The following is a 23156-nucleotide window of genomic DNA, read 5'->3' as shown; positions in this document are numbered from 1 at the left end:
GCCTCCTGCTGACCATCTGCCAAGCACCCACCACGTCGGTCCCTCGCAGGCCTCCTGGTTAACTCGGTCACACCGATCGGACATAAAGAGGAAACCTGGACCTGCGGACTCCTCGGCCCCGGATGGGAGACACGGACATTTCTGAGGCTCTCCCTGGGGGTCTCTCAGAGGCGAGAGAGGAATCAGGCAGGAAGTCTTTCTAGATAAGAGGGGGGGTCTTGTTGGGGTCCTGGGGGAACCATCTTCTCAGAGAAAACTAGGAAGGAATGAGAGGGGAAGACAGGGATTGAGAAGGCCCCTCAGCTGTCACCGTGGACAGAAGCACGGGGACCACCATGCGGCCGAATGGTGAGGTCGGCAGCCATAGCTGGGCGAGACAGACGGGAGAGGGAGTTTGTGTTTTACTTGAGAGCAGACCGTATAGGATTAGGATTGTGAAGGGAGCACCCCCCTCCCCATTTAAACACCAACTAGATGTAGCCCCTTTCAACTCAGAAGGACCGAAAACACACATTGGGAATGTATTCTTCCATCTCTCCCTGTTTTTAAATTTGTTAATGTTTTTTATTGAGTTTAGAGAGAAGAAGGGAGAGGGAGAGAGAGAAACATCAACCAGAGAAACACTGATGAGGAGCCTCCTGTACCCACCCTGACTGGGCCTCAAACCCACAACCTGGGCCCGGAGGACACTCCAACCAACTGAGCCACACCGGCCAGGGCTCTCCCATCTCTTTTTTGCACATGGAAGCGATGGATGAAGCTGGGGTCCCCATTATTGAAACCCATGGGGACTGGGGACATGGTCTTATTCGTCTGTCCCCCAACACTGCTGTGAGAATACATGTGATACTACAGGCAGGGGGACCCTGGGACATCTTGGATGGGTTCATCTGGGACCACCCCAACAAAACCAACCCCCTCAGGAAAAACACCTTTAGCACGACCTCAGATACACAGAGCGAGAGGCAAGGACAGATCCGAACTTCCCGAGGGAGGAAGCAGGATGAGTAGCGACAGGTGATTATGTATGAACCTCACGTCGGGGCTTGGCAAGAGGGAGGCAGAAAAGAGATAATTTTTTAAGCTAATTTGTGAAACCGCCTGCTCTTCGGCTCCGACGCCGAGACCTGGGCCGCCGCCAGAGACCTTTGCGCTTCAGCGGGTGCGTGCGTTTCCTCTCTTCTCAGCAGCAACGGTCTTAATCGCATTAGCCCTGTCACTGCAGATCTATACACCGCGTAACAGATGCGCCGACTTTCAAATCATGCACTTAGAGTCAACCCCTGTTTGTGGGGCAGCGCGAGCGCGCTCAGTGGGGCTGACAGTACCTTGAAGGCTACCTGGATGATCTCCTCCGTGTTGGCGGGGTTGCACAGCACAGCCAGGCCGATCACGTACTCCCGGAAGTCGATGCTGCCGTCGTGGTTCTGCAAAGGGACGGAGACATCGGTGAGCAGGGCCGCCCGCCGCCCTGCTGCTCTGCACAGCCCGCAAGGTGAAGGTCGGGTCTGCCGGCAGCTCAACACCATCGTGAGCTGAGCCGACTGGGAAAAGAGTTTGTGCAGAGGTGGAACAGCAAGCAGGGCCCCCCCCCATTCCTCGTTCACGAGGAAGAAGACGGTATGCCCGTTTAGCAGCAAATACTAACATGTTATCACCAAGGCTCCCTTAGAGGGGCTCCACAGCACCAAGCGTGGTTCTTTTTTTAAAAATATATTTTTTTATTGATTTCAGAGAGGAAGGGAGCGGGGGAGAGAGATAGAAACATCAAGGAGGAGAGAATCATTGATCGGCGGTCTCCTGCACGCCCCACACTGGGAATCAAGCCTGCCATCTGGGCATGTGTCCTGCTGGGAATTGAACCGTGACCTCCTGGTTCACAGGTCGACGCTCAACCACTGAGCCACGCCGGCGGGGCCCAGCGTGGTTCTTGAGCTCAGCCTGGCTGGAGCCCCTCTGGAGGCAGGACCCAGGACTTCCATCCCACTGGGGGCTGAAGCACACCCTCCACCAAGGAGGGAGGCCCTGCCACGCTGGGTCACTGAGCAACCCACCACCTGCAGGCAATGGAAGGGGGAGGAAAGGGCAAATCGAGGCAACAATCACAGCGACGTTCTTTCCTCTTTCCAGCCAGGATCTGCAATAAGCCAGCAGCCAGGGGGGCGGACCTGAGCTCCCTCTGCGGCCCCTCAGGGTACCAGGCCCCAGGAGATGCGGCGGCTAAGCCTCCGGACACGACACCTAACCTGACACTAGGGTCTACACACCCCACGAGGTGTTCTTTCATGAGGGCCACACTGGAGAAGGGGTCGGCCATGCTCACCCGGGCTGACTGACGGCAGTCTTTCCCGGCACATCAAGGCCTCGCCTAGATAGGAACTGTGCAAGGATGAAATGGGCAGAGGGAAGGGAAGGGAAGGGAAGGGAAGGGAAGGGAAGGGAAGGGAAGGGAAGGGAAGGGAAGGGAAGGGAAGGGAAGGGAAGAGAGAGGGGGAGAGAGGGGCAAGGCAGAGAGGGAGGGAGGCGGAGATGGGAGAGAGAACTAGAAGGAGGGAAGGAAGGGAGGGAGGGAAGGAAGGAAAGAAGGAAAGGGGAGGAAAAAGGAAAAATGAGATGGGAGAGAGGGAAGGAGGGGGAGGGAGGAAGGAAGAGAACCTTAAACGCACTAATACTACCATCCCAGGTGTTAGAGGCATTTTGGCAGCAGAAACGCCCAGGGATGAGTTCCCAGATAAACAATGAACTAGTAGCAACACGGCTAGGGCGGGACTTGATGGATTAACCAATGTTTGACATCAGTGAGAGTGTGAGCTTACATAGAACAGAACCGGCCCTGCAGCAGCCAACAGAGAAAGGCTTGCGTCGTGAAGATACGCTACAGGCACACAGGGGCATCAGTACGCAACGTCAGTCCGTGCTCAGTTCCCCAGGAGGGTGAGGGAGGAGGTGTCCTGTTTACCCGACTATCCCGTAGGAGTGCATGTCTACTCAGGTACCGATTGCAGGACCAATTTTCTAGGAGTCAAATTGTTTTCCAGCGGTTGTCAACCTTCTGGCCCTTTAAATACAGTTGCTCATGTTGTGACCCAACCATAAAATTATTTTCGTTGCTACTTCATCACTGTCATGTTGCTACTGTTATGAATCGTCATGTAAATATCTGATATGCAGGATGGTCTTAGACGACCCCTGGGAAAGGGTCGTTCGACCACCAAAGGGGTCGCGACCCACAGGTTGAGAATCGCTGTTTTATCCACTTAGCACTACAGGTAAACTTTGGAAATAAGTAATTCTAAGAGCATTCCAAGATCAACAGGTACATCCAAACATATTTCTAAGGCCCCACTATGGACGAGTTGCGCAATCCACCGAGGCTGCTATAGAAAATCAACGTTTATAAGTACATGAACTATTACTCACAGAATATTTTGAAAGTGCCCTTTAAAATAATGTATGAATATTGACGATGTTGGGTACGGAGTACACAGTACTTTTCCTGCCACAAGTCATAGAATTCAGTGGATTAAATGGAGATGAAGGTGTTTTTCAAAATCATCTGGGGTATTTTGAAATTTAAAAATGTAGAGGTGCAATTTCACGTATTTTTTTTTTTAATCCATGAATGGTATTTCCACCTTACTGTATTGATTGCACTGCTTGATATTAAAAATTTTAAAATGATGGGATGGAGTTACAGGAATCAAAGGCCTTCATCTTAGGCTATAGGTATGCTCCCACGTAGAAATGGCAAAATTAAAAAAAAAAAAAATATATATATATCAGGTAACTACTCCCTCTTACATTGAAAATGTGCCTTTAAAACAGGGGTGGGCAAACTTTTTGACTCGAGGGCCACAATGGGTTCTTAAACTGGACCAGAGGGCCGGAACAAAAGCATGGATGGAGTGTTTGTGTGAACTCATATAAATTCAAAGTAAACATCATTACATAAAAGGGTATGGTCTTTTTTTTTTTTAGTTTTATTCATTTCAAACGGGCCGGATCCAGCCCGCGGGCCGTAGTTTGCCCACGGCTGCTTTAAAACATCAACTATTGGATGAAAACTAAGAAATCTATATATTTTTTTGAACTTTTTTTGTTGATTTTAGAGAGAGCGGAAGGGAGAGAAACACCCACCGCACGCCCCCTCCTGGGGATTGAGCGCACAACCTGGGCATGCGCCCTGACCTTCTGGTGCCCGGGATGATGCCCAACCAACAGAGCCACACCGGCCAGGGCACCACTAAGACACTGAACTACTCGTTCTCTGCCAAAGATCTGGTTACTCGGACAAATCCAGAGTTTGGACGGAATGTTCCAGCATCCACACTAGAGACGGAGGTTGTTTGTACAACTTTTAAACCTTCGTTCGCATAAAATGCGTTTGTATAAATATACAAACTTTCCTATTCTCTGAAGGGGGCAGAAAGGAGGAACACGTAGGTAGCTTCACGCTCTGCCCGTGCCTGCGGGAAGGGACTCGCAGGAGAAACCAGAGAAAGGCTTCCTACCGCCCGCAGTGGGGGATCCTTGTCTTAACTTCTAGAAAACATTTAACACGAACTGAGGGGGGGGGGGGGGGGACCGCGCGGCTACACTGCCCTCTCCACAGCCATCGCACCGAAAGGTTCCATGACAGCTTCATGTTCTGAGCTCCGACAAGGCCGTGTTCCTGCCCCGGTGCCTGACGCCTCCGCAAGCTCACCCTGAGATAGCGAGCCTGACTCACCGTGGCTGCTGGCAGCGGCCTCACGCCTGCCCAGCCACACCCGGTCCGAGCGGCACAGCCGACCAGGCTGAACTTGCCGGTCCCCGAGGAACGTGGAAGGGACCCGTGTGCTCGGCCCGGGGCGGAATCACACGCGTGTGGTTTCATACATGTTACGTGACGGAGATGATGCTGAGGGCTGGTCACGGGCCAGTGACATCATTTCCACGGTTACAACTTTCCTCTAAGGGAGTCCGGGGGTGGGGGGAGGAAGAATTCACCTTCCAACTCGGGGGGTCCTCCGAAGGAGGGGAGAGGGAGGAGATGCCCTGAGAACCGGAGGCGCAGGCGGGGGACCCGCTGCAGAGCAGGCGGGTGAACGGAGGCCGAGTCTCCACGCGCGGACTCTGGACTCTGCCCACGCTGCCCTCACCGCCTGACTCGGGATGACAAGGCCCAGCCAGGGGCCACCCCCGAGGAAGGGACGGCAGGGGTGTCCCTGTCTCGGATGCCCATCTTCCTTCTCCGGACACGGGCAACGCCGACCCCCCTGCTGGGCCCTGGTTTCGGCTGAGACATTTGCCAACTACTGTGTGTGGCAGCCTCCTTCAGAGCTGTGGCCGGCGGCTCTGGCTGCTCGTTAGAATCACGAGGAAGCTGGGAAGATATGCGTCTCCGAGCCCCACCGCTACAGGTTCTTAGTGAACCCACTGGAGGGGGACTCGGGGACCAGCCTTCCTCAGGAGCTGCCCCGTGAGTGCCCATTTCAGCCAGGCCTGGGAACCTGCACGGAGGGAGCCTCGGCATGGATACATAGATTTACAGAAACATATACATCTCTCTATGGCTCTATGTATCATAGAACTGATTACGGTTTATGTAAGTTTTCCTTTCTTTTTTTTTCTTTCTTTCGTTGCTTGCGTTTTTTTCCCTGCCGGTTTCCAGAGAGGAACAACAACAACAATAATATTCCTTGTTCCAGGGCAGGGCAAGACGTGACAAGCGCTGGCTGGGAGCCGGGGCACGCCTGATCTCGTATGAAGTCCACGCCAGAGGGATCATGCTGGTCCTTACGGCCGCCAGAGACATTCTGGCTGCGGGTCCGCCCTCCCCCCCACCCCAGACCCACTTTACAGATGTAAGGAAACCCAACCAAATTGCTACATGCTTTTTCCACCGCGAAAGAATTCTAGAACTGGAGACAGTTGCTCCACCATAAAAAAAAGACTACTACCCTTCTATAAAACGGCCTCATTCCCCAGTCCTGAGCCCGTTTCTGTAGCTAAACAGGTTTCAGGGAAAGCATTTTCCAATTTATTTACACAATGGAAATGCCAGATGTAACATTAAGAGGAAACACAGATTTTGAACTTCCCTCCTCCTTGCCTTTTTAGAGCAGAAAAAAAAAAAAGTAGTTCCCAACGGCTTTTTTTGATTGATTCCAAATGTTTTTCAAAAGTTAATTCTCACCAACAACAAACCTCTTGCTCCTTGGAATGCATTCACTCTATGAGCAAGAACCTATCTAAACGCATTGCCTTACAACCCCACCCTGTATCCCCATCACATCTGTGAGTCCGTACAGATCCAGTATCTCCCAAAGCCGACACACAAACCATTCACAAGCCTGCTCGTGGCAAATCTGTTTTAATTAAGCAGCAAAAAGCAGCGCGAGTCCAGGAGATGACAGCTGGGGGCCGGGGCGTCCGCAGGCGCGCAGACAGCACGGGGGGATCGGGGGGGGTAGGGGGGAGAGTAGGGGGGTGCTTTCGGCAGGCAGTCCTGTCCTCCGAGGCCGGGGGGGCCTGCCCGCCTCAGGAATACATGGTCAGCTGCAGCCACTCCTGGATGGACACCTGGATCCGGCCGTCCGCATCCCTATCCAGGGACTTGAAGGCCCGGAACATGGCATCCAGGCGGACCAGGCAGCTGATGAAGCCGTTGAAGTCCATGCTGCCGTCCTCGTCGTCGGCGTAGCGCCGGACGATCATGTGGTGCAGCTGGTCGCTGAGCTGGAAGCCGGCGGCCTGCAGCGCGGCCCGCAGCTGGGAGCTGCTCAGGGCCCCGGTGCGGGCCTGGTCGAACTGCCTGTACACGCACTGCCACTTCTTCAGGTTGGTCCACAGGTACTTGAACTCCTCGAAGCCCAGCTTCCCGTTGGTGTCGTTGTCCATGACGGACACGATGCTGCGGCAGGTGTCCAGGCTGAAGCCGTCGGTCTTCAGGTCCTTGTGCTTGGAGAGGACTTTGTTGAGGATGTGCATGAGGTCGGTGGCCCCCACCTCCATGTCCGGGCCCGCCAGCTGCGCAAACTGTTGCCGAAACCGTCTGACCTCCTCGCTCTCGTGGGCCTCCACGTTGGTGAAATGCTCCTGGGTGGGCGGGGGCTCTGGGGTGTACTGAGCTGCTGCCGCCTCACTGATGAGATTCACAAGTCCGCCAACGATCCCGCCAACATTGCCCCGTCCTCCTCCTCCTCCTCCTCCTCCTCGTCTCTGACCTCCTCCTCCAAGAAGGCCTCCCAGGGCTCCCCCGAGGCCCCGATCTGCCCCTTCCAAAAACGCCTTGGCGAGAAACATGCTTCCCGCTGAACGAGAGGGATGAAGAGAGCCGGAATGGAGCCTGCCGAGCTCCGGGGCGGAAGAACTGGCTTTTCTCTCCCTGCCTCCGCGGCACCACGCCCCACGGCCCACATGCAGCCCACATGCCATGGCTCACCTCCCACTGAAGTTGCCTGAATTCCACTCGGTCCTAGCACCTGCCATTTTTAGGGAGCTCTTCTGATAAATATTCCTCATCTATAATAATAAGAGCATAATGTGCTAATTAGACCGGACGTCCTTCCAGACGAGGCCGGGGCTGCGAGGAAAGCCTGGGTCCCGGGTGCCAGAGGGAAGCCGGTGCCGGCAGCCGGGGGAAGGAAGGCCCACTCTTGCATGAGTTTCGTGCATCGGGCCTCTAGTGTGTCTAAGAAATACTCGTAAGTGCTTGTGCGTAGGGCACATTCGAAGCAATAACGTCTGTAAATGATCCGTGTGCCAGCGATCTCGGTGCTCTCCCAGCACGCGCTTTCCTGACAGAGGTCCGTGACTCAAGGAAAGCGAGCCGCTCTTTTCTAAGGGACATTTACGAGCAGAATAGAACGGGAGAATGACTGGCAATGGGAGTCTATGTACCTGATCCCCTTCCTTTGGCAAAGATTTCCAAAATCCAGTGTTCTTAAGAAAAATGTGGAAGGGGGCTTTTTAAAATGCAGAGATTCTGGCCTGGCTAGCATGGCTCAGTGGTTGAGCATCGACCTATGAACCAGGAGATCAGGGTTCGATTCCTGTTCAGGGCACATGCCCAGGTTATGGACACGGTCCCCAGTAGGGGGCATGCAAGAGGCATCTGATCAATGATTCTCTCTCATCATTGACGTTTCTCTCAACTCTCTTTCTTCCTCGCTGAAATCAATAAAAAATATGTATTTTTTAAAATAATAAAAATAATAATTTTAAAAATGCAGAGGTTCTGATTCTGTAGCCAGAGATCATGAGCTATATATTTGGAATCTCTTTTGAAATGTGACACTCACACAGAAAAATGTACAAACCACTAAGTATAGCTCAACACTTCACAGATAGTACACCCCCATGTCGAGGAAGAGAATTATCAGCAGCACCCCCAAAGCCTCTTCGTGTCTCTTTCCTAAGATACTCTCTTCCCTGAAGGGGAACCACTATCCTGACATCTAACACCATATATTCCTTTTTCTACCTGAAATCCATGGAATCAGGCAACATGTCCTTTTTGATATCTTGTCCTTTAAATTTTTTAAAAAATATATTTGTTTTTATTGATTTTATAAAGGGGGAAGGGAGATGGAGAGAGAAACCATTATGGGTACCAAAAGGTGAGCAGTGAGTTCCGCTGAGGAAAGGCAGCATTGACCTGCAGAAGAGGATAGTATGCAGGCCTCCCCATCGCTTGAGTCAGCGTTCTCCAAACAGACATGGGAAGGGAGGGACGGGAGAGTAAGAATTGGACTGGGAAGGGGGTCGAATGCCATGTGTCAGCCCATCGCATACGTTACTGTGGGGACCACTGACAGCTCAAATATGAAGTAAAAAAAAAAAAAAAGTAAAAAAGACTAGATAGAAAATGAATTGTTAACTGTATGCTCCTAGTATTGACTGATGGCTATTCTAATACTAGAGGCCCAGTGCACGAAATTGTGTGTAGCTTGCCGCTGCTTGCCGCCACCTGTCACTCGAGCCACCACCCCGCCCACCACCACTTGTTGCTGGCTGCTCGCCACCCTGCCCACCGCTCACCACCCTACCCATGGTGGGGTGGGGGGTGGGGGGTGGTGCGGGAAGGACCGAGAGGTGGTCAGTGCACCTCATGGCTACTGGTCGAGCGGTCGTTCTGGTCATTCCGCTTATGGTCCCTGGCCGTCTATTATACAGGATTATCAGGGAGCGACTGGTGGCTAAGGAACATGCTCTCTTGAGGACATGAAAGCGATGCCTCCCTCTGCCACACCCAGTGGTTTGTGTAACATTTTCCGACACAAGCTTTATGGCATAATGACTCCAATAACTGGTCTCATGGGTACGATAAAGGCCAAATGTCTTCCTTAACCATAAAGCAGCGGCACCATAAAGGGAATGTCTTCCTTTGGGGGACCCCAAGGGATTATTTGGCCTCAGACAGATTTAAACCCGTTCGTATACGCTTCTCTCCGAGGAAACTGGATGGCTTTGTCTTTATAGTGCTGGAAATTAGCTTGATGGCGCTCACTGCCACATAAAATGCGCCTCCTTATGCCCGTCTGAAGTGTTTCCACCCGGTTTCAATCCAGTTCCTCTCGTTTGTTTCCTGGGAAGATGGAGGGCATTTGGCTAACGGTTTCTCAAAAGCCATCCCAGGGTAAATGCTGTTATTAGAGCAACGAGCCTTCTCTTTCCTGGACTCTTTAATGCCCTGAGGCTGTTTATTCGAACACGAATAGCAACTCTGGTCGCTGTCTGGACACCCCTACTGCCTACATCTGGAGAAACAACCTCAATTTGCGGGGGAAGAGCTATTGAACGTAAAAAAGTAAACAGTGACACGTGAGTGCCAACAGCAACATGATTCAGAATCATCCCAAAGTGGAAACAACCTAACTGCCCCCCCGCTGGTGAGCGGATAAACAGAACGTGAACTATCCGTAGAGTGGAGCCCTATTTGGCGGCACGAAGGAATGAATTACTTCCTTGACATGGATGAGCCTTAAAAACATGCTAAGTCAAAGCAGCCAGACACGAGACCATATAGTGTAGGATTCCATTAATGTGAAATGTCTAGAAAAGGCAAATCGACAAGAGACACATCCCCATTCTAGAGCCGGCCTAGAATAACACAGAAGGGGAAGGTCCCCATTCTAGAGCGGGTCTAGAATAACACAGAAGGAGAAGGTCCCCATTCTAGAGCGGGTCTAGAATAACACAGAAGGAGGAGGTCCCCATTCTAGAGCAGGTCTAGAATAACACAGAAGGAGGAGGTCCCCATTCTAGAGCAGGTCTAGAATAACACAGGAGAAAGTCCCCATTCTAGAGCGGGTCTAGAATAACACAGAAGGAGGAGGTCCCCATTCTAGAGCGGGTCTAGAATAACACAGAAGGGGAAGGTCCCCATTCTAGAGCGGGTCTAGAATAACACAGGAGAAGGTCCCCATTCTAGAGCAGGTCTAGAATAACACAGAAGGGGAAGGTCCCCATTCTAGAGCGGGTCTAGAATAGCACAGGAGGAGAAGGTCTCCATTCTAGAGCAGGTCTAGAATAACACAGAAGGGGGAAGGTCCCCATTCTAGAGCGGGTCTAGAATAACACAGAAGGGGAAGGTCCCCATTCTAGAGCGGGTCTAGAATAGCACAGGAGAAGGTCCCCATTCTAGAGCGGGTCTAGAATAGCACAGGAGGAGAAGGTCTCCATTCTAGAGCAGGTCTAGAATAACACAGAAGAATAACTTTTTGGGCGGAGGGGAGACAGTAGGTAGGTGACAGGAATTATAAGTTAAAGGCACAAAAGAATCATATTGGGGTGATGGCAATATTCTAAAACAGTCTTATGGTGATGGTTGCACAACTTGGTAAATTTACCAAAAATAACGATTGAAATGTATGTTTAAAATGGGTAAATTATACGATATGTAAAATATGCCTCAAGAAAGTTATTTTTCAAAAAGGCAACAGGACAGTGTGTAGTAGGAAGAAGACTAAACTCGGAGTTCTCGTCCTGGACCTGCCGTGACCTAGCTGGGCAGCCTTGAGTCTGCAACTTCCTGCCTAGGGCTGGCCGCCTCCTGCAAAATGAGGAAGATGGGCCATCTGACACCAAAGGCCCTTTAGCTCTAAAATCCTAGAAGCTAGACTTTCATGTGCCACGACATCGTGTCAGCAGCAGCATTCTCACCTGGCAGTCAGTTCTTTCTGGTGCCCAAGTCTTTCTATGCTATATATTCATTTAATTCAACCTTTCTTTATCGTGGGTCTGGCTCCATAACATTTATTATTTTTTAATATATTGTTATTTATTTCAGAGGAAGGGAGAGGGAGAGACCGAAACATCAATGACGAGAGAGAATGGTCGATCGGCTGCCTCCTGCACGCACCCTACTGGGGATCGAGCCAGCAACCCAGGCATATGCCCCGAATGGGAATCGAATTGTGACCTCTTGGTTCATACGTCGACGCTCAACCCCTGGACCACGCCGACTGGGCTGGCTCCACAACACTTAAAGACATGATTACTTACCCTTACCCCCTCTTTGACATATTGCCTGGTTTTCAAAAGTATTTCTGATTGCAACCTATCAAGTATTTGCACCTCCGCACGGAATTCCAAGGTGGGGGCAGTGAGCCGGGTCTGGGATAACACAGGACACGGGACTCTCCCTCTATGAGGGAGCCTTTCTTGCAGGCGGGGTTCTCACCTAACTCAACACGGGCTGGACCAGACCTTCCTAGCTTACGGATGAGACTGTCATGTTGGATGAACTCCAAAGTCTTTCTAGATCCATCGAGATAATCCCCATTCCTTTTTCTTTACCATCTTAGCCTCAGTCACAGGAGGAAATTAAATTGGTCTGATGTGTGCTCTTTACAGAGCCCCGACCTCCACCTCGCCGGGCTCCCGGAGGAGGCCAGTGATTGCCCACTTGCTCCCCTTACAAAGCGAAGCTTTAGTGCTGCAGTCTCCTTTCCGTTCCCTTCATGCACCTCCTGCGTGTCCTTGCACCAAGGAGCCAAAGACAAAGCAGATAAGTCTCATGCTCATGTGGATCATCTCTCGGGTCACAACACCCAGTGAGAGAAAATACCAGGACGGACTCCATGCGGGAGCTAAGCTGACCTGAGAATTGAAGAGGGAAATGGCCAGACAATAGGACCACCACACTTTCAGGACAACTCGTACGACTGAACAGAAAAGGTCATCTGTCCCACTCAGAACGTCACAGCCTTCCTCTGTGCATTAGATCGTATACGCTATAGAGCAGATTCCATAGATCAAACCCCGATGGACTGAGGTTGGCATGTAGATGAGTTCTTTTCCCATGAGCTAGGGAATACGACAGTTCTATCAGACCTGAACTGGAAATGCAAAGGCTAGAAGACGCCACTGTTGGTTGCAACAATTCACATAGGGAATGCATGGGTGAATGGGCATGGTGGTGTCCCAATAAAACTTTATTGACAAAGCAGGAGTCAGACTGTATTTGCTCCATCAGCTGTGGTTTGCCGGCCCCTGTTAAGCTGGTGAAAACAAATCTTGCGGGTAAGGTGTACAGACTGGGTTGGAGGCTGGCAGTCTGGGCTTATGATAACCATTCTTACGGTGTAGGATACTCCCCATCTGATTGGAAGGGGTTCGCTCTGAACCCTTATTCTTGACAATCTGTCTGCCTCTTGTTTGCTATCTTCTCGCAGCTCTAACTCGTGGAATATGGTCCATCTTTTCTGATTCCTAAGCTACAGAATGGCAGGAGCGCACGCGCTTTCCCCCGGTACCATCTGCTCACACAGACCACAGCCGAATACATGTAGGCAGCTCCTTTCCCCACGCTGCACACAATTCGAAAACTGTCACGCTTTTTCCCTTTTCTGCCTTCGGCCTGGCACTTGCTTCTCTGGCACGACCACGTACTCCATTTACATATGAGGCAGGAAGAGTGCCCGGCAGCACTCGGACAATCCAGCATGTGTGGCCACTGTAAACTCCTGTAGACCTTGGATCACGGCTTCCCATGATGTGGAATGAATGCCTTTCTTTACCCCGAGCTCTTCCTGTCTGCCCTGTTCTTGGTCCTAGTTCAAGTGTGAAGTCATGGGTGCCAGTGGATAACAAGCATCCTTGCTTGTCCATTCCTGCTAGGGAAGGCAGGGCTGTGTGATATGCAGCTATGCTGCTCATGCCGAGTCGGGACGGGCACTGACATGGCTCACATGGTTGGAAATGAACAGAGAAATCGGTCTGAGTGGCAAGCTGAATGCCTAGTCAACTGTGCAAGTTGTTCTGAAAGTTTGGGACCCTATACCCTACAACGTCAAAAAGTATTTACTGCCCTCGCTGGCTTGGCTCAGTGGATAGAGCGTCAGCCTGCAGACTGAAGGGTCCCAGGTTCGATTCCCGGTCAGGGCACATGCTGGGGTTGCAGGCTCCATTCCCCGTAGGGGGGCGAGCAGGAGGCAGATGATCAGTGATTCTCCCTCATCATGAATGTTTCTCTCTCTCTTTCCCTTCCTCTCTGAAATCAATAAAAAAATATATATTTTTAAAAATGTATTTACTATCTGGCTCTTTTAAAGTTGCCAGTCCCTGAAATACAGCTTTGTCACCAGGGAGGATACGCACTGCGATGGGGATGAATATCGGCTGGGACACTGAGCAGGGTGCACCATGACGTGTAGCGTAGAGGAGACAGGACGGGGCAGGTTTAAGCTTGCAGGTAAGGCTACTTGCAAGAGGTCAGGGGCAGAGTGTCCAGCTAGCAACGGAGATGCGCTGCCTACGGAAACACCTGAGGACTGTCTCGCAGGTAAATGCAACAGTGTTCACAGGCACCGCACAGCTTCCTCAGTAACTGTGACGGAGGAGGACAAAGTGAGCGATGACGCTGTGATGGGCGTCCCAGGACACTGTTATCGCCGTAAAAATGACTCCCATTCACTGAGATATGAATACAAGAAGTGTTGAGAAGACACGGCGTTAAACGATTGTTTCGGCCCTCAGCTCGAATCCCCTGGACATTTGACGGATCCCACATTATCTTAGGACCCAGGGAGTTCAGGATACATTTATGAAGATAAAGAAGCTAAACTAAACCTACAGATGAAAAGGGTCTTTTCTCAAAGACATGGGACCCTCCGAAGGGGAGGAGCCCAAAGCCGTGACGCGGCCGTGCCTGGAGTCATGAACGCCATCTTTCTCTGGGACGCCCCCTGCCATCAAATACCTGAGCGTCTCGAAGAACAGGGCAGGATGTCCAAAGGAGCTCAACACACAGCATATCTTTTAGGACACATGGAGACAAAGGCTAGTGTGATGTTTTTGTAGGCTAGCCAAGAACGTAAGGGGATATGGAGGGATATTCAGGTCTGTCCTCCGTCCCCAAAACTCCAACCACAACTACATGAGACTTGGGAAAAGATTAAGAGAGGAGCCCTGGCCGGTTTGGCTCAGCGGTTAAGAGCATCGGCCTGTGGACCAAAGGGTCTCGGGTTCGATTCCTGGTCAAGGGCACGTACCTTGATTGCAGGTTCAACCCTTCACCTCTAGCTGGGGAGAGGCAACCGGTTGATATGTCTCTTAACACACCGATGTTTCTCTCTCTCCCCCACTCCCCATCCTTTCCACACTCTCTGAAAATCAATGGAAAAAATATCCTCACTCTTTGGGTGAGGATTAAAAAAATAATAATTTTTTTTTTAAAAAAAAGATTAATTAAGGGAGGAAAATAAGGGGAAATGGAGGATAAAGTGGGAAAGAAGAAGGGAGTGGCTGACCGGAGCGGCTGCACACAGTACGGCATCAGGAGGGCGACAGGAACACCCCACCCTTCTCTTTCCCGCCCTCCCTCCCCCTCGCCGCACCCCTCATTAAGCATGGAGTTTAGCAAGATAAGCCACCGGGAGAGAAACAAACTATGAAGTCACTGGACTTCCTTGTCGCTCCCATCGAACGGTCCCCAGCGAAATCGCTGGTAGAGGCTGAGAACACAAGCCTGGCGTGGCAGGGGGCATGGGGACAGGGCGGGGCGGCAATGACACGGCTCAGCTTCTCAACACAGAGCGACTCTGCACAGGCTCCGAGGTGCAGGCATGTCACCAACAAAAAGGGGGAGACGGACAGACAGACGGAGGGGAAAAGGGAAAGAAAGGAGGAAAGAAAAGACGGTCAGATGTATTAGCTAGTCACTCCCCGGCTTATTTTCTCTACCTTCCAGTGCATTGGACATCAAAGGACAAGTGCTGTACAGACCAGGTCTGTATCTAAAGTCAAGTCACAGCATGCAAAGAAGTGAAGAAAAAAGTCACAGTTATAACTGGTATGGGAGCCAATTGACACAGAAATGTGATCGACCACATTGGCTCTCAAGGCTCACCGTCTCCTAACTCCCAGGGCCGCCTGGATCCTCAAGGTCAGAGGGAGTCAACCTCGCCAACTGGGGATTACTTTAATCCTCAGCTCACCCTCCCTTCCCTCTCCCAAATCTGCCCATACGTGGCAGTGCTACAGCAACAGTGGGGCTGGTGGCAGGTGTCATCCGTCATCCAAAGACAGAACTGCCATCCCAGCAACCCCGTCACCGCCAGTGATGACAGTATGACACCCGAAAGCGAGGGCAACCTCCATAGACATGATTTTTACTTTTGATGAGAAATCCTGGGGAGCACAAAGCCTACACTTCCCTTTCGGTTCCCATGTCCTGTCACTTCCCACTCCCCCACCGCCTGTCCTGACTGGTACGTCCCTGCCATCTTCCTTCCTGTCCTATTTATAGCAACGCTACTTAAAAGTACGTGCATGTTTTCTAGAGCCATTCTATATAAATCTCTCAGGACCAGTCATAGTGTGAGTGTAAGGTTCCTGTTTTCCCAGCCTGCGCAGCGAGAGCCAACTGTTTTCTTCTCCTTTCCCCTAACTCTTTTTTTTAACAAACATACTTTTCTTGATTTCAGAGAGAAAGGGAGAGGGAAAGAGAGATAGAAACATCCATCATGAGAGAGAATCATGGATCGGCTGCCTCCTGCACGCCCCATGCTGGGAGATCGAGCGCACAACCCGGGCATGTGCCCTGACTGGGAATGGAACCATGACCTCCTGGTTTATAGGTCGACGCTCAACCACTGAGCCACACTGCCTGGTCCTTCCCCCTAAATCTTGATCATACCATAGAGCTGTGGTGGAGTAGTTCTATTATAAATTGTAATGAAGACTGGACGTTTCATGGACAAGGAAAGATTACTTGTGTGATGCAAGCAAGCCCAGAAGAGAGGCCCCGGGCACGGCCTATAGAAGGAGGTAGCCTGACCTCACGATATTAAAGAACAGTTCGTCTATGACATCACAGAGGACAGTCATTAGGAAGCTTAGGGGGCCTGGGAAAAAAGGACTAAAAGCCCTGTCCTGGTTTCTGCCACCCAGCTATAATTTCTTTGCAAAATACCTTTTTCCCCAGTGGTTACTAGAGAACTGGGACTTCTGGTGCCAAGACAAGATGGAATGAGCCTGGTTAAGTCTATCTTGCCTTCTGATTAAAACTAGAAACTCTGATCAGAATGCAGAAGGCAAACTACCTCTGGGCAAAACGCCACAGCAGGAGGCTTGGGGAGGAAAGCCAAAACGTGATGAACAACCAGTTAGGCAGTGAAATCATGGGCATCGCTAATGAGTCGGTGAAAGAAAGGAACTATCAGCTCAGCATTCTTTACGCAACAAAAATACTCTTCAGGGATGAATGCCAAATGAAGTCCTTCTCAGGCAAGAGAAAATAAAGAGATCACAGTCCTTAGTATTTACCCAAATGAAAGGAAAACCTACATTTGCACAAAAACGTATGCCTGAATGCTTAGAGCAGTGGTATTCGCAACTGCCCCAAATTAGAAACAAACCAAATATTCCTCCGCTGAGAAATGGGTAAACCAAGCCTGGTACGTCCGTAGTCCACGCAATGGAATACTATTCAGCAATTAAAGGAAACAGATTGCTGATACATACAACAACCTGGCTGAATCTCAAACGCATTAGGCTAAGTCAGAGAAGCCAGGCTCGAAAGGGTAGGTTCTGTTGTCAGGGGTTAAAGGTCAGGACAGGGCTTGGCTACAAAAGAATAGCTACAAGGTAATATTTTTGTTAACTGTTGTGTATCTTGAACGCGCTGGTATTACATGCCTCTATGCATTTGTTAGAACTTATACAACCTTAACCCAAAGGGTGAATTTTTCGTACTAAAAACAAATTAAAAAATAGAGGACTTGATACACTTTTCTAAGGAAACTTTTTGACAATTCAGGTGTCTAACTTCACGTACTTACATATTCATAAGCAGAACACCGTGTCCCCAATATTATGGCAAATGGCCAAGCATTCATTGAAACCTTTGTTATAAAATGTTATTTTAGAAAATAAAATCAATTTGATTTTCACATATTTGGGGAGGGGGGGGGATCCAGAAACCTTCAGAATACAATAGCACCACCAGGTCATCGATGTATGAGTTTTGATAAGAGATTTTAAAATTCTTGCCAGTTACATAACCCTGCCCAATTCTATATGACAAACATGATGATAGGATCATGGTATTTATACCTGGCCTGGTGTTTCAAATACAGACACTACCATCCCTGTTACAAAACACATGCACATGCATTGTTATTATTAGGATTTAGAAAACAAAACCATGCAATTAAACCTCGGGCTCAGCCCTGCTGGGTCTAACCCTGACCTAACAAGTTTTTCTTGCCTGAGCTATTGATGCATGCTCTCCGGGAGCATGGCACGTCTGCATGTCAGAGACTGCGTTTCAACATACCCTGTCAAAGAGTGCGAACAGCTGTCTCAGCACGTCGGAAACAGGCAGCTTCAAATACTCCGCAAACTCTTCGATTCCAATTCTTCCCCCTTTGGACGAGCTCGCAATAGCCGCATATTCATCCAAGTGCTTGCGGATGCCATCCCAATCCAGTCTAGAGGGAGAATTAGAAATACATGGATGCATGTCAGCACAGCCCATGGACACGGACAGTAAGGGGGTGAGGGCATGTGCAGGCGGGGTCGGGGGGGGGGGACAACCAGAGAGAGGTCAATGGGGGCAAAAGGAGACGTATGTAATACTTTAAACAATAAAGAATTTAAATTAAAATAAAAAAGAAGCTAGTGAGATAATCCACAATAAAATAAAATCAAATAAACATGGTATCAGCAATTCCCAACCCACAGGAGATTTTTATGAACAGTGGCGAGTCACTTGTTAGGGGAAACACTGTAAGTGTTAAACTGGCACAGAATAAAATGTGTGTTTAAAAGTACAAACTGAGCCGAAACCGGTTTGGCTCAGTGGATAGAGCATCGGCCTACGGACTGAAGGGTCCCGGGTTCGATTCCGGTCAAGGGCATGTTCCTGGGTTGCGAGCATATCCCCAGTGGGAGATGTGCAGGAGGAAGCTGATCGATGTTTCTCTCTCATTGATGTTTCTAACTCTCTCCCTTCCTCTCTGTAAAAAATCAATAAAATATATTTAAAAAAAAATAAAAGTACAAACTGAACATGTGTCCAGGCTTCTGATTCTTTTAAAGGATATTAGTGTGACTGTAATTTCCCCCAAATACCTAAGGGGAAGAACAGTAACCGAGAAGAGCAGTGTGGCAGAATAATACATGACTCATGAGAAGAAAATAAGAAATCACACTTAAATCTAAACATTACTCAGTAAGTCAACAGAACTGCCTGAGTGGTTAAAAAATACAGCTTTTTCTTTCAAGGAGCTTTCTGCCTGAAAAAAATCACATTTCACAAAATGTTGGGCTACGGAGAGTCATTAGACCAGACCCACTTCCTCCAAACCTAGTTATGAAAAATAATAACTAGGGTGATAGACACTGGAAAATACACTGTAACTTACATCAAGTCCTTTCTTCTTTTATTAAATGTATTTGGGTGACCTTGGTTAATAAGGTTATATAAGGTTCAAGTGTACATTTCTATAATATATCATATATATATAGTGTTGTATTCTCACCACCCAAAGTTTAGTTTCTTATATACTGGATCCATCACATCCTTTCTTTATCTGATAAACAGTTGACTGAACACCTACTTCGTCTGTACCCGATTTCAGTGACTATCTAAATTTATCAAATTGTGAACGTAACATCAAAACATTTGGTTAGCTAAAAAACATAGATAGTATTTGCTCTATCAGTTATCAAAATATGATTTCTTAAATACTGAAGATACTGTATTTTCAATACAGTGATGGGCTCTGCAGCTCCCTTTCAGGGACGTGCCAAGCTCCATGACAGCCATACATTCTGTGAGTCCCCAGTGGGGCTAAAAGCGGAATGAGCTGAATACCAGAAGACGGGGGGCAGGAGGGCTACACCTTTCGTACCACATCATCCAAAAGGAATGTTTCTAAATGGTTCAAACTGGATCATAAAAGCAGGAAGGGGTGTTTTTACCTTTTTAGAAAAAATGACGTACCCAGAAGAAAAAGACATTTTAGTGATAAACATTTTAGTGATGGTCAGAATTTCTACTCTATGGGTCAATTCTTATTTTGAAAGAGAAATTCTGGCCACTCCAGGCCTGTATCATCTACTTATGCTGTCCTCTTTGGTACAAAGGTAACAGGATGGACTAAACACTCAACCACTCAGCCCTTTCTGAGGTGGGAGGCAGAGCTGTCCACAGCCACACTATCGCCTGGTCTCCTGTGACCAGCACATATAGTTTTGAGATAACTGTTCTTAAAAAAAAAGAAAACTGGATGAACTAAAGGGGAGCCCAGCTGGCATGGTTCAGTGGATGAACACCGACCTATGAACCAAAAGGTCATGTTTGATTCCCATTCAGGGAAAATGCCAGGTTGTGGGCTCCATCCCCAGTGTGGGGCATGCAGGAGGCAGCCGATCCATGATTCTCTCTCATCATTGATGTTTCTCTCTCTTTCTCCCTCTGCCTTCCTCTTTCTGAAACCAATAAAAAATATTTTATATATAACTAAAGGGGAGATAAATGCATAAGGTTGGCTTCCCTAATAAACACCAGAGCTGAGTCCTGGCTGGTTGGTTGGTTAAATGTTGCCCCGTGCACCAAAAGCCCTCCAGTTCGACTCCCGGTCAGGGCACATACCCAGGTTGCAGTCTCGATCCGGAGTGGGGGGCGTGCAGGAGGCAGCTGATCGATGTTTCACTCTCTCTCTCTCTCTCTCTCTCTCTCTCTCTCTCTCTCTCTCTCACCAATAAAACATACTAAAAACAAAAAAAGACAAACACCAGAGCCAAGCATTCATAAAACCAGAGAAAATAAACACACAGGAACTCAGATCTCTTTTGGACACTGTTACGAAGACGTAGTCATTTTAAAATAGGCTTACTTCAATTTCCGGCTGATTTTAGTAAATTCCACCAGCCCGGCTTCCATAGGCAGGGTGAGCTGCCCGGCCGAGATCATCAGCCTGCAGTCTTCATAGGTGTGATCGGTCACGGGGATTTCCAGAGCTCTGAAAGCATTCAAAGGCAGAGGGACAGGCAGTGTTTTCAAACAGGTAACGACTTTCCATTAGGCCTGAATGGGTCAACCAACAGCACTGAATGGGAAAGTAACCCCCACGTTTGAAACAGTAGCTTTGGCTTTTTACTGCCAAAGAGGCAAGTTTCTCTACTTGTTCAGACTTACTATGGCCCCAAGGTCGAGGTGGGTAATCTTACGTCTGCATGGAAAGTGGTTATTTTGTGGAAAGCACATGATGTGACTTACCAAAATAAATTGGGGGATGAGGATGTTAGGAAGAAAACACCCAAATCCTTAAAACTATTCTGTTCAAACTATCTACTGATTATAATCACACATAGAGACTCACTCTGCCATCAAATTCCGGACTCTACCAGCAAATAGGACAGGATCTCTTTTTTCTTCGTCACTTGGTGCTTGAACAGGCATAAACTGAAAGATAAACACACCTTTTTATAACAACTGGCAGGGCTCCGACATCAAATGCCAATGATATCCTATATAATAAAAGCCTAATATGCAAATTGACCCAACGGTGGAATGACCGGCAGAACAACTGGTCACTATGATGTGCACTGACCATCGGGGGCAGATGCTCAACGCAGGAACTTCCTCCAGCCTGCAGGCCCCAGGCCAGCCAAGGCGGGTGCCAGTAGGGACCCCCCGATCGCCCTGCAGGTCGCCCTGCAGAGGGAGGCGACCAGCGGCGGTAGCAGGGGGCGAAGCCGGGAGCAGGCAGCACCAGGTGGGCCAAGGTGGGTGCCAGCGGGGGCCCCCCAGTCACCCCACCGGTCACCCCACAGATCGGCCCTGATCGCCAGTCAGGCCTAGAGATTCTACCTGTGCACGAATTTCGTGCACCGGGCCTCTAGTTAATGTATAAATTACCTATCATCCTATGAACCCTGCCTTTCGAGCGCATCAGTAACATGACGTGGTGGCAGGAACCCAGAGCTTGGGTCAGGAGCTCTGCGTCTCCCTGTGTATTAACCAGCACCTCCTTTACCTTTTCTGAACGGTCCCCTCGATTCCATAAGGCAGGCTCTGATCGCCTACTTCCCTGGCCGTGGTGAGGATGAAATGAGCCCATGTCTGGAATTCTGGGAGACGGAGAGCTGTAGCTACTAAGGTCTTCTCAGACCCGCAATTTCTACCAGTCCCTCCCCTTTGCGTGAGAAGGTTATGATGATGATGATTTTGTCTTTTATGGTTTATCTTCTCCATCCATTCCTCTAAGGGCCATATTTTCATCAATGGATGGAACTTCACGTTTTGTCATTTCATCTGCTTTTTTAAAATCCTTACTATTGGCTTTCTAGCATTTCCTTAACACCCTGTTTTGCTTTATGGCCATTTAAATGTACCTTTTTCTATCCCTGACATTCTGTAATGCCTCACTGGTACTGTCCTTGTGTTTATGAATCGTGTTCTGACGTCAGCAAGGTTTTGGTGCCGTACTTACATCACAACATATATTTTGAGCACCTATGACACATCAGGCAAGACCAACAGGACCCTATTCGAGTTCTACAGAAAACAAATTTTTATAGGCTAGGCCGACACAGCGCATGCTCAGGATCACGACCCTGACCCCCAATTTCAGACGGTGCTGAAAAGCTTCACTAACTTATTGAAAGTAAAACAGGTTGCATGGCCAGGACTCAGGCCAAGGTCGGTCCGATTCTAAGACCCTTGTTTTCCCCATGAAACCATCTTTCCTAGAGTAGGAGGGTGAGCGATAGGAAACGAGGAATTTGGCCCGGAGTGGGCAGGGGAAAGCCTTCAAACGGGCTTCACGGAGAGCTGATTGGTGGTGGACCTCGGCTTTTAAAGGATAAGCATGAGTTCACCAACAGAATTATACCTATGCACCAGGGACCGTGCTAGGTGCTTTACATGCATTATTTCATGTCACTGAGCCTCCCAATTTCAGTCATAAGGAACTGGGACCCACAAAGAGCCAATGACCGGCCCAAGGTTCCACGGCTCACTTCCATTCAATAAATATCGCTTAGGCCTCTACCGCGCGCCAGGCCGCACACGGACGCCCTGAAGACATGGCAGTGAGGTCCCTGCCCTCTAGGAGCTCTCCCTGTTCTGGGGCAGAAATGTATGACAATGAGCTAAGCCCCTCCATTAAGCACCTACTATGCGCTGAGAACTTTCTATTGGAGTCTTTAGACCATGAACTCTCTTAACAATTCCTTGAGGCACGTTCCACCATTTCCACTGGATGGAAGGATGTGGCTAGAAGAGGTTAAACAATAGAGCTAAAGCCACACGCACGTGGCAGGGCCACCGTTGGGAATAAAAAGAAAGGTCTGCCGAAACCGGTTTGGCTCAGTGGATAGAGCATCGGCCTGTGGACTGGAAGGTCCCAGGTTCGATTCCGGTCAAGGGCATGTGCCTGGGTTGCGGGCATATCCCCAGTGGGGGATGTGCAGGAGGCAGCTGATCGATGTTTCTCTCTCATCTATGTTTCTAACTCTCTGTCTCTCTCCCTTCCTCTCTGTAAAAAATCAATAAAATATATTTTTTTTTAAAAAAAAAGAAAGAAAGGTCTGTGTGACGAGCGCCTCTTCTGGACTCACGCAGACGTGTTTTCACATCTTGAGTGTCATGACGAGAAGCCTGTGGGCAATGGGGACTCGGAGAAGGAGTTTGAGCAAGGGAGTGGCATGAGCAG

The 23156-nt window shown here is 49.3% G+C and overlaps 1 protein-coding gene across 2 annotated transcripts in view; it reads right to left on the bottom strand.

The window, feature by feature from the left end:
- The window catches only part of LPCAT2 (lysophosphatidylcholine acyltransferase 2), a gene marked incomplete at its 5' end in the record, with an annotated part of 51929 nt that overhangs the window by 6488 nt on the left and 22285 nt on the right, over window positions 1–23156 (bottom strand). The window contains 5 exons of one of the 2 annotated variants that reach the window (XM_081107848.1): window positions 5626–7126; window positions 7427–7506; window positions 17768–17921; window positions 20334–20459; window positions 20820–20902. In XM_081107848.1, coding sequence (XP_080963974.1) covers window positions 6523–7126; window positions 7427–7506; window positions 17768–17921; window positions 20334–20459; window positions 20820–20902 — 1047 coding nt within the window. In that variant the 3' untranslated portion in view covers window positions 5626–6522. Of the gene's footprint in view, window positions 1–1328; window positions 1428–5625; window positions 7127–7426; window positions 7507–17767; window positions 17922–20333; window positions 20460–20819; window positions 20903–23156 lie in introns of those variants that run through there. The other variant, XM_081107849.1, reaches the window with a different exon arrangement.

The sequence above is a fragment of the Myotis nattereri genome (genome assembly GCF_964212035.1).
Source record: "Myotis nattereri genome assembly, chromosome: 15".
NCBI classification, from domain to species: domain Eukaryota; kingdom Metazoa; phylum Chordata; class Mammalia; order Chiroptera; family Vespertilionidae; genus Myotis; species Myotis nattereri.
The sequence above is the reverse complement of the archived record's forward strand: the minus strand, read 5'-3'. Positions and strand labels throughout refer to the sequence as shown.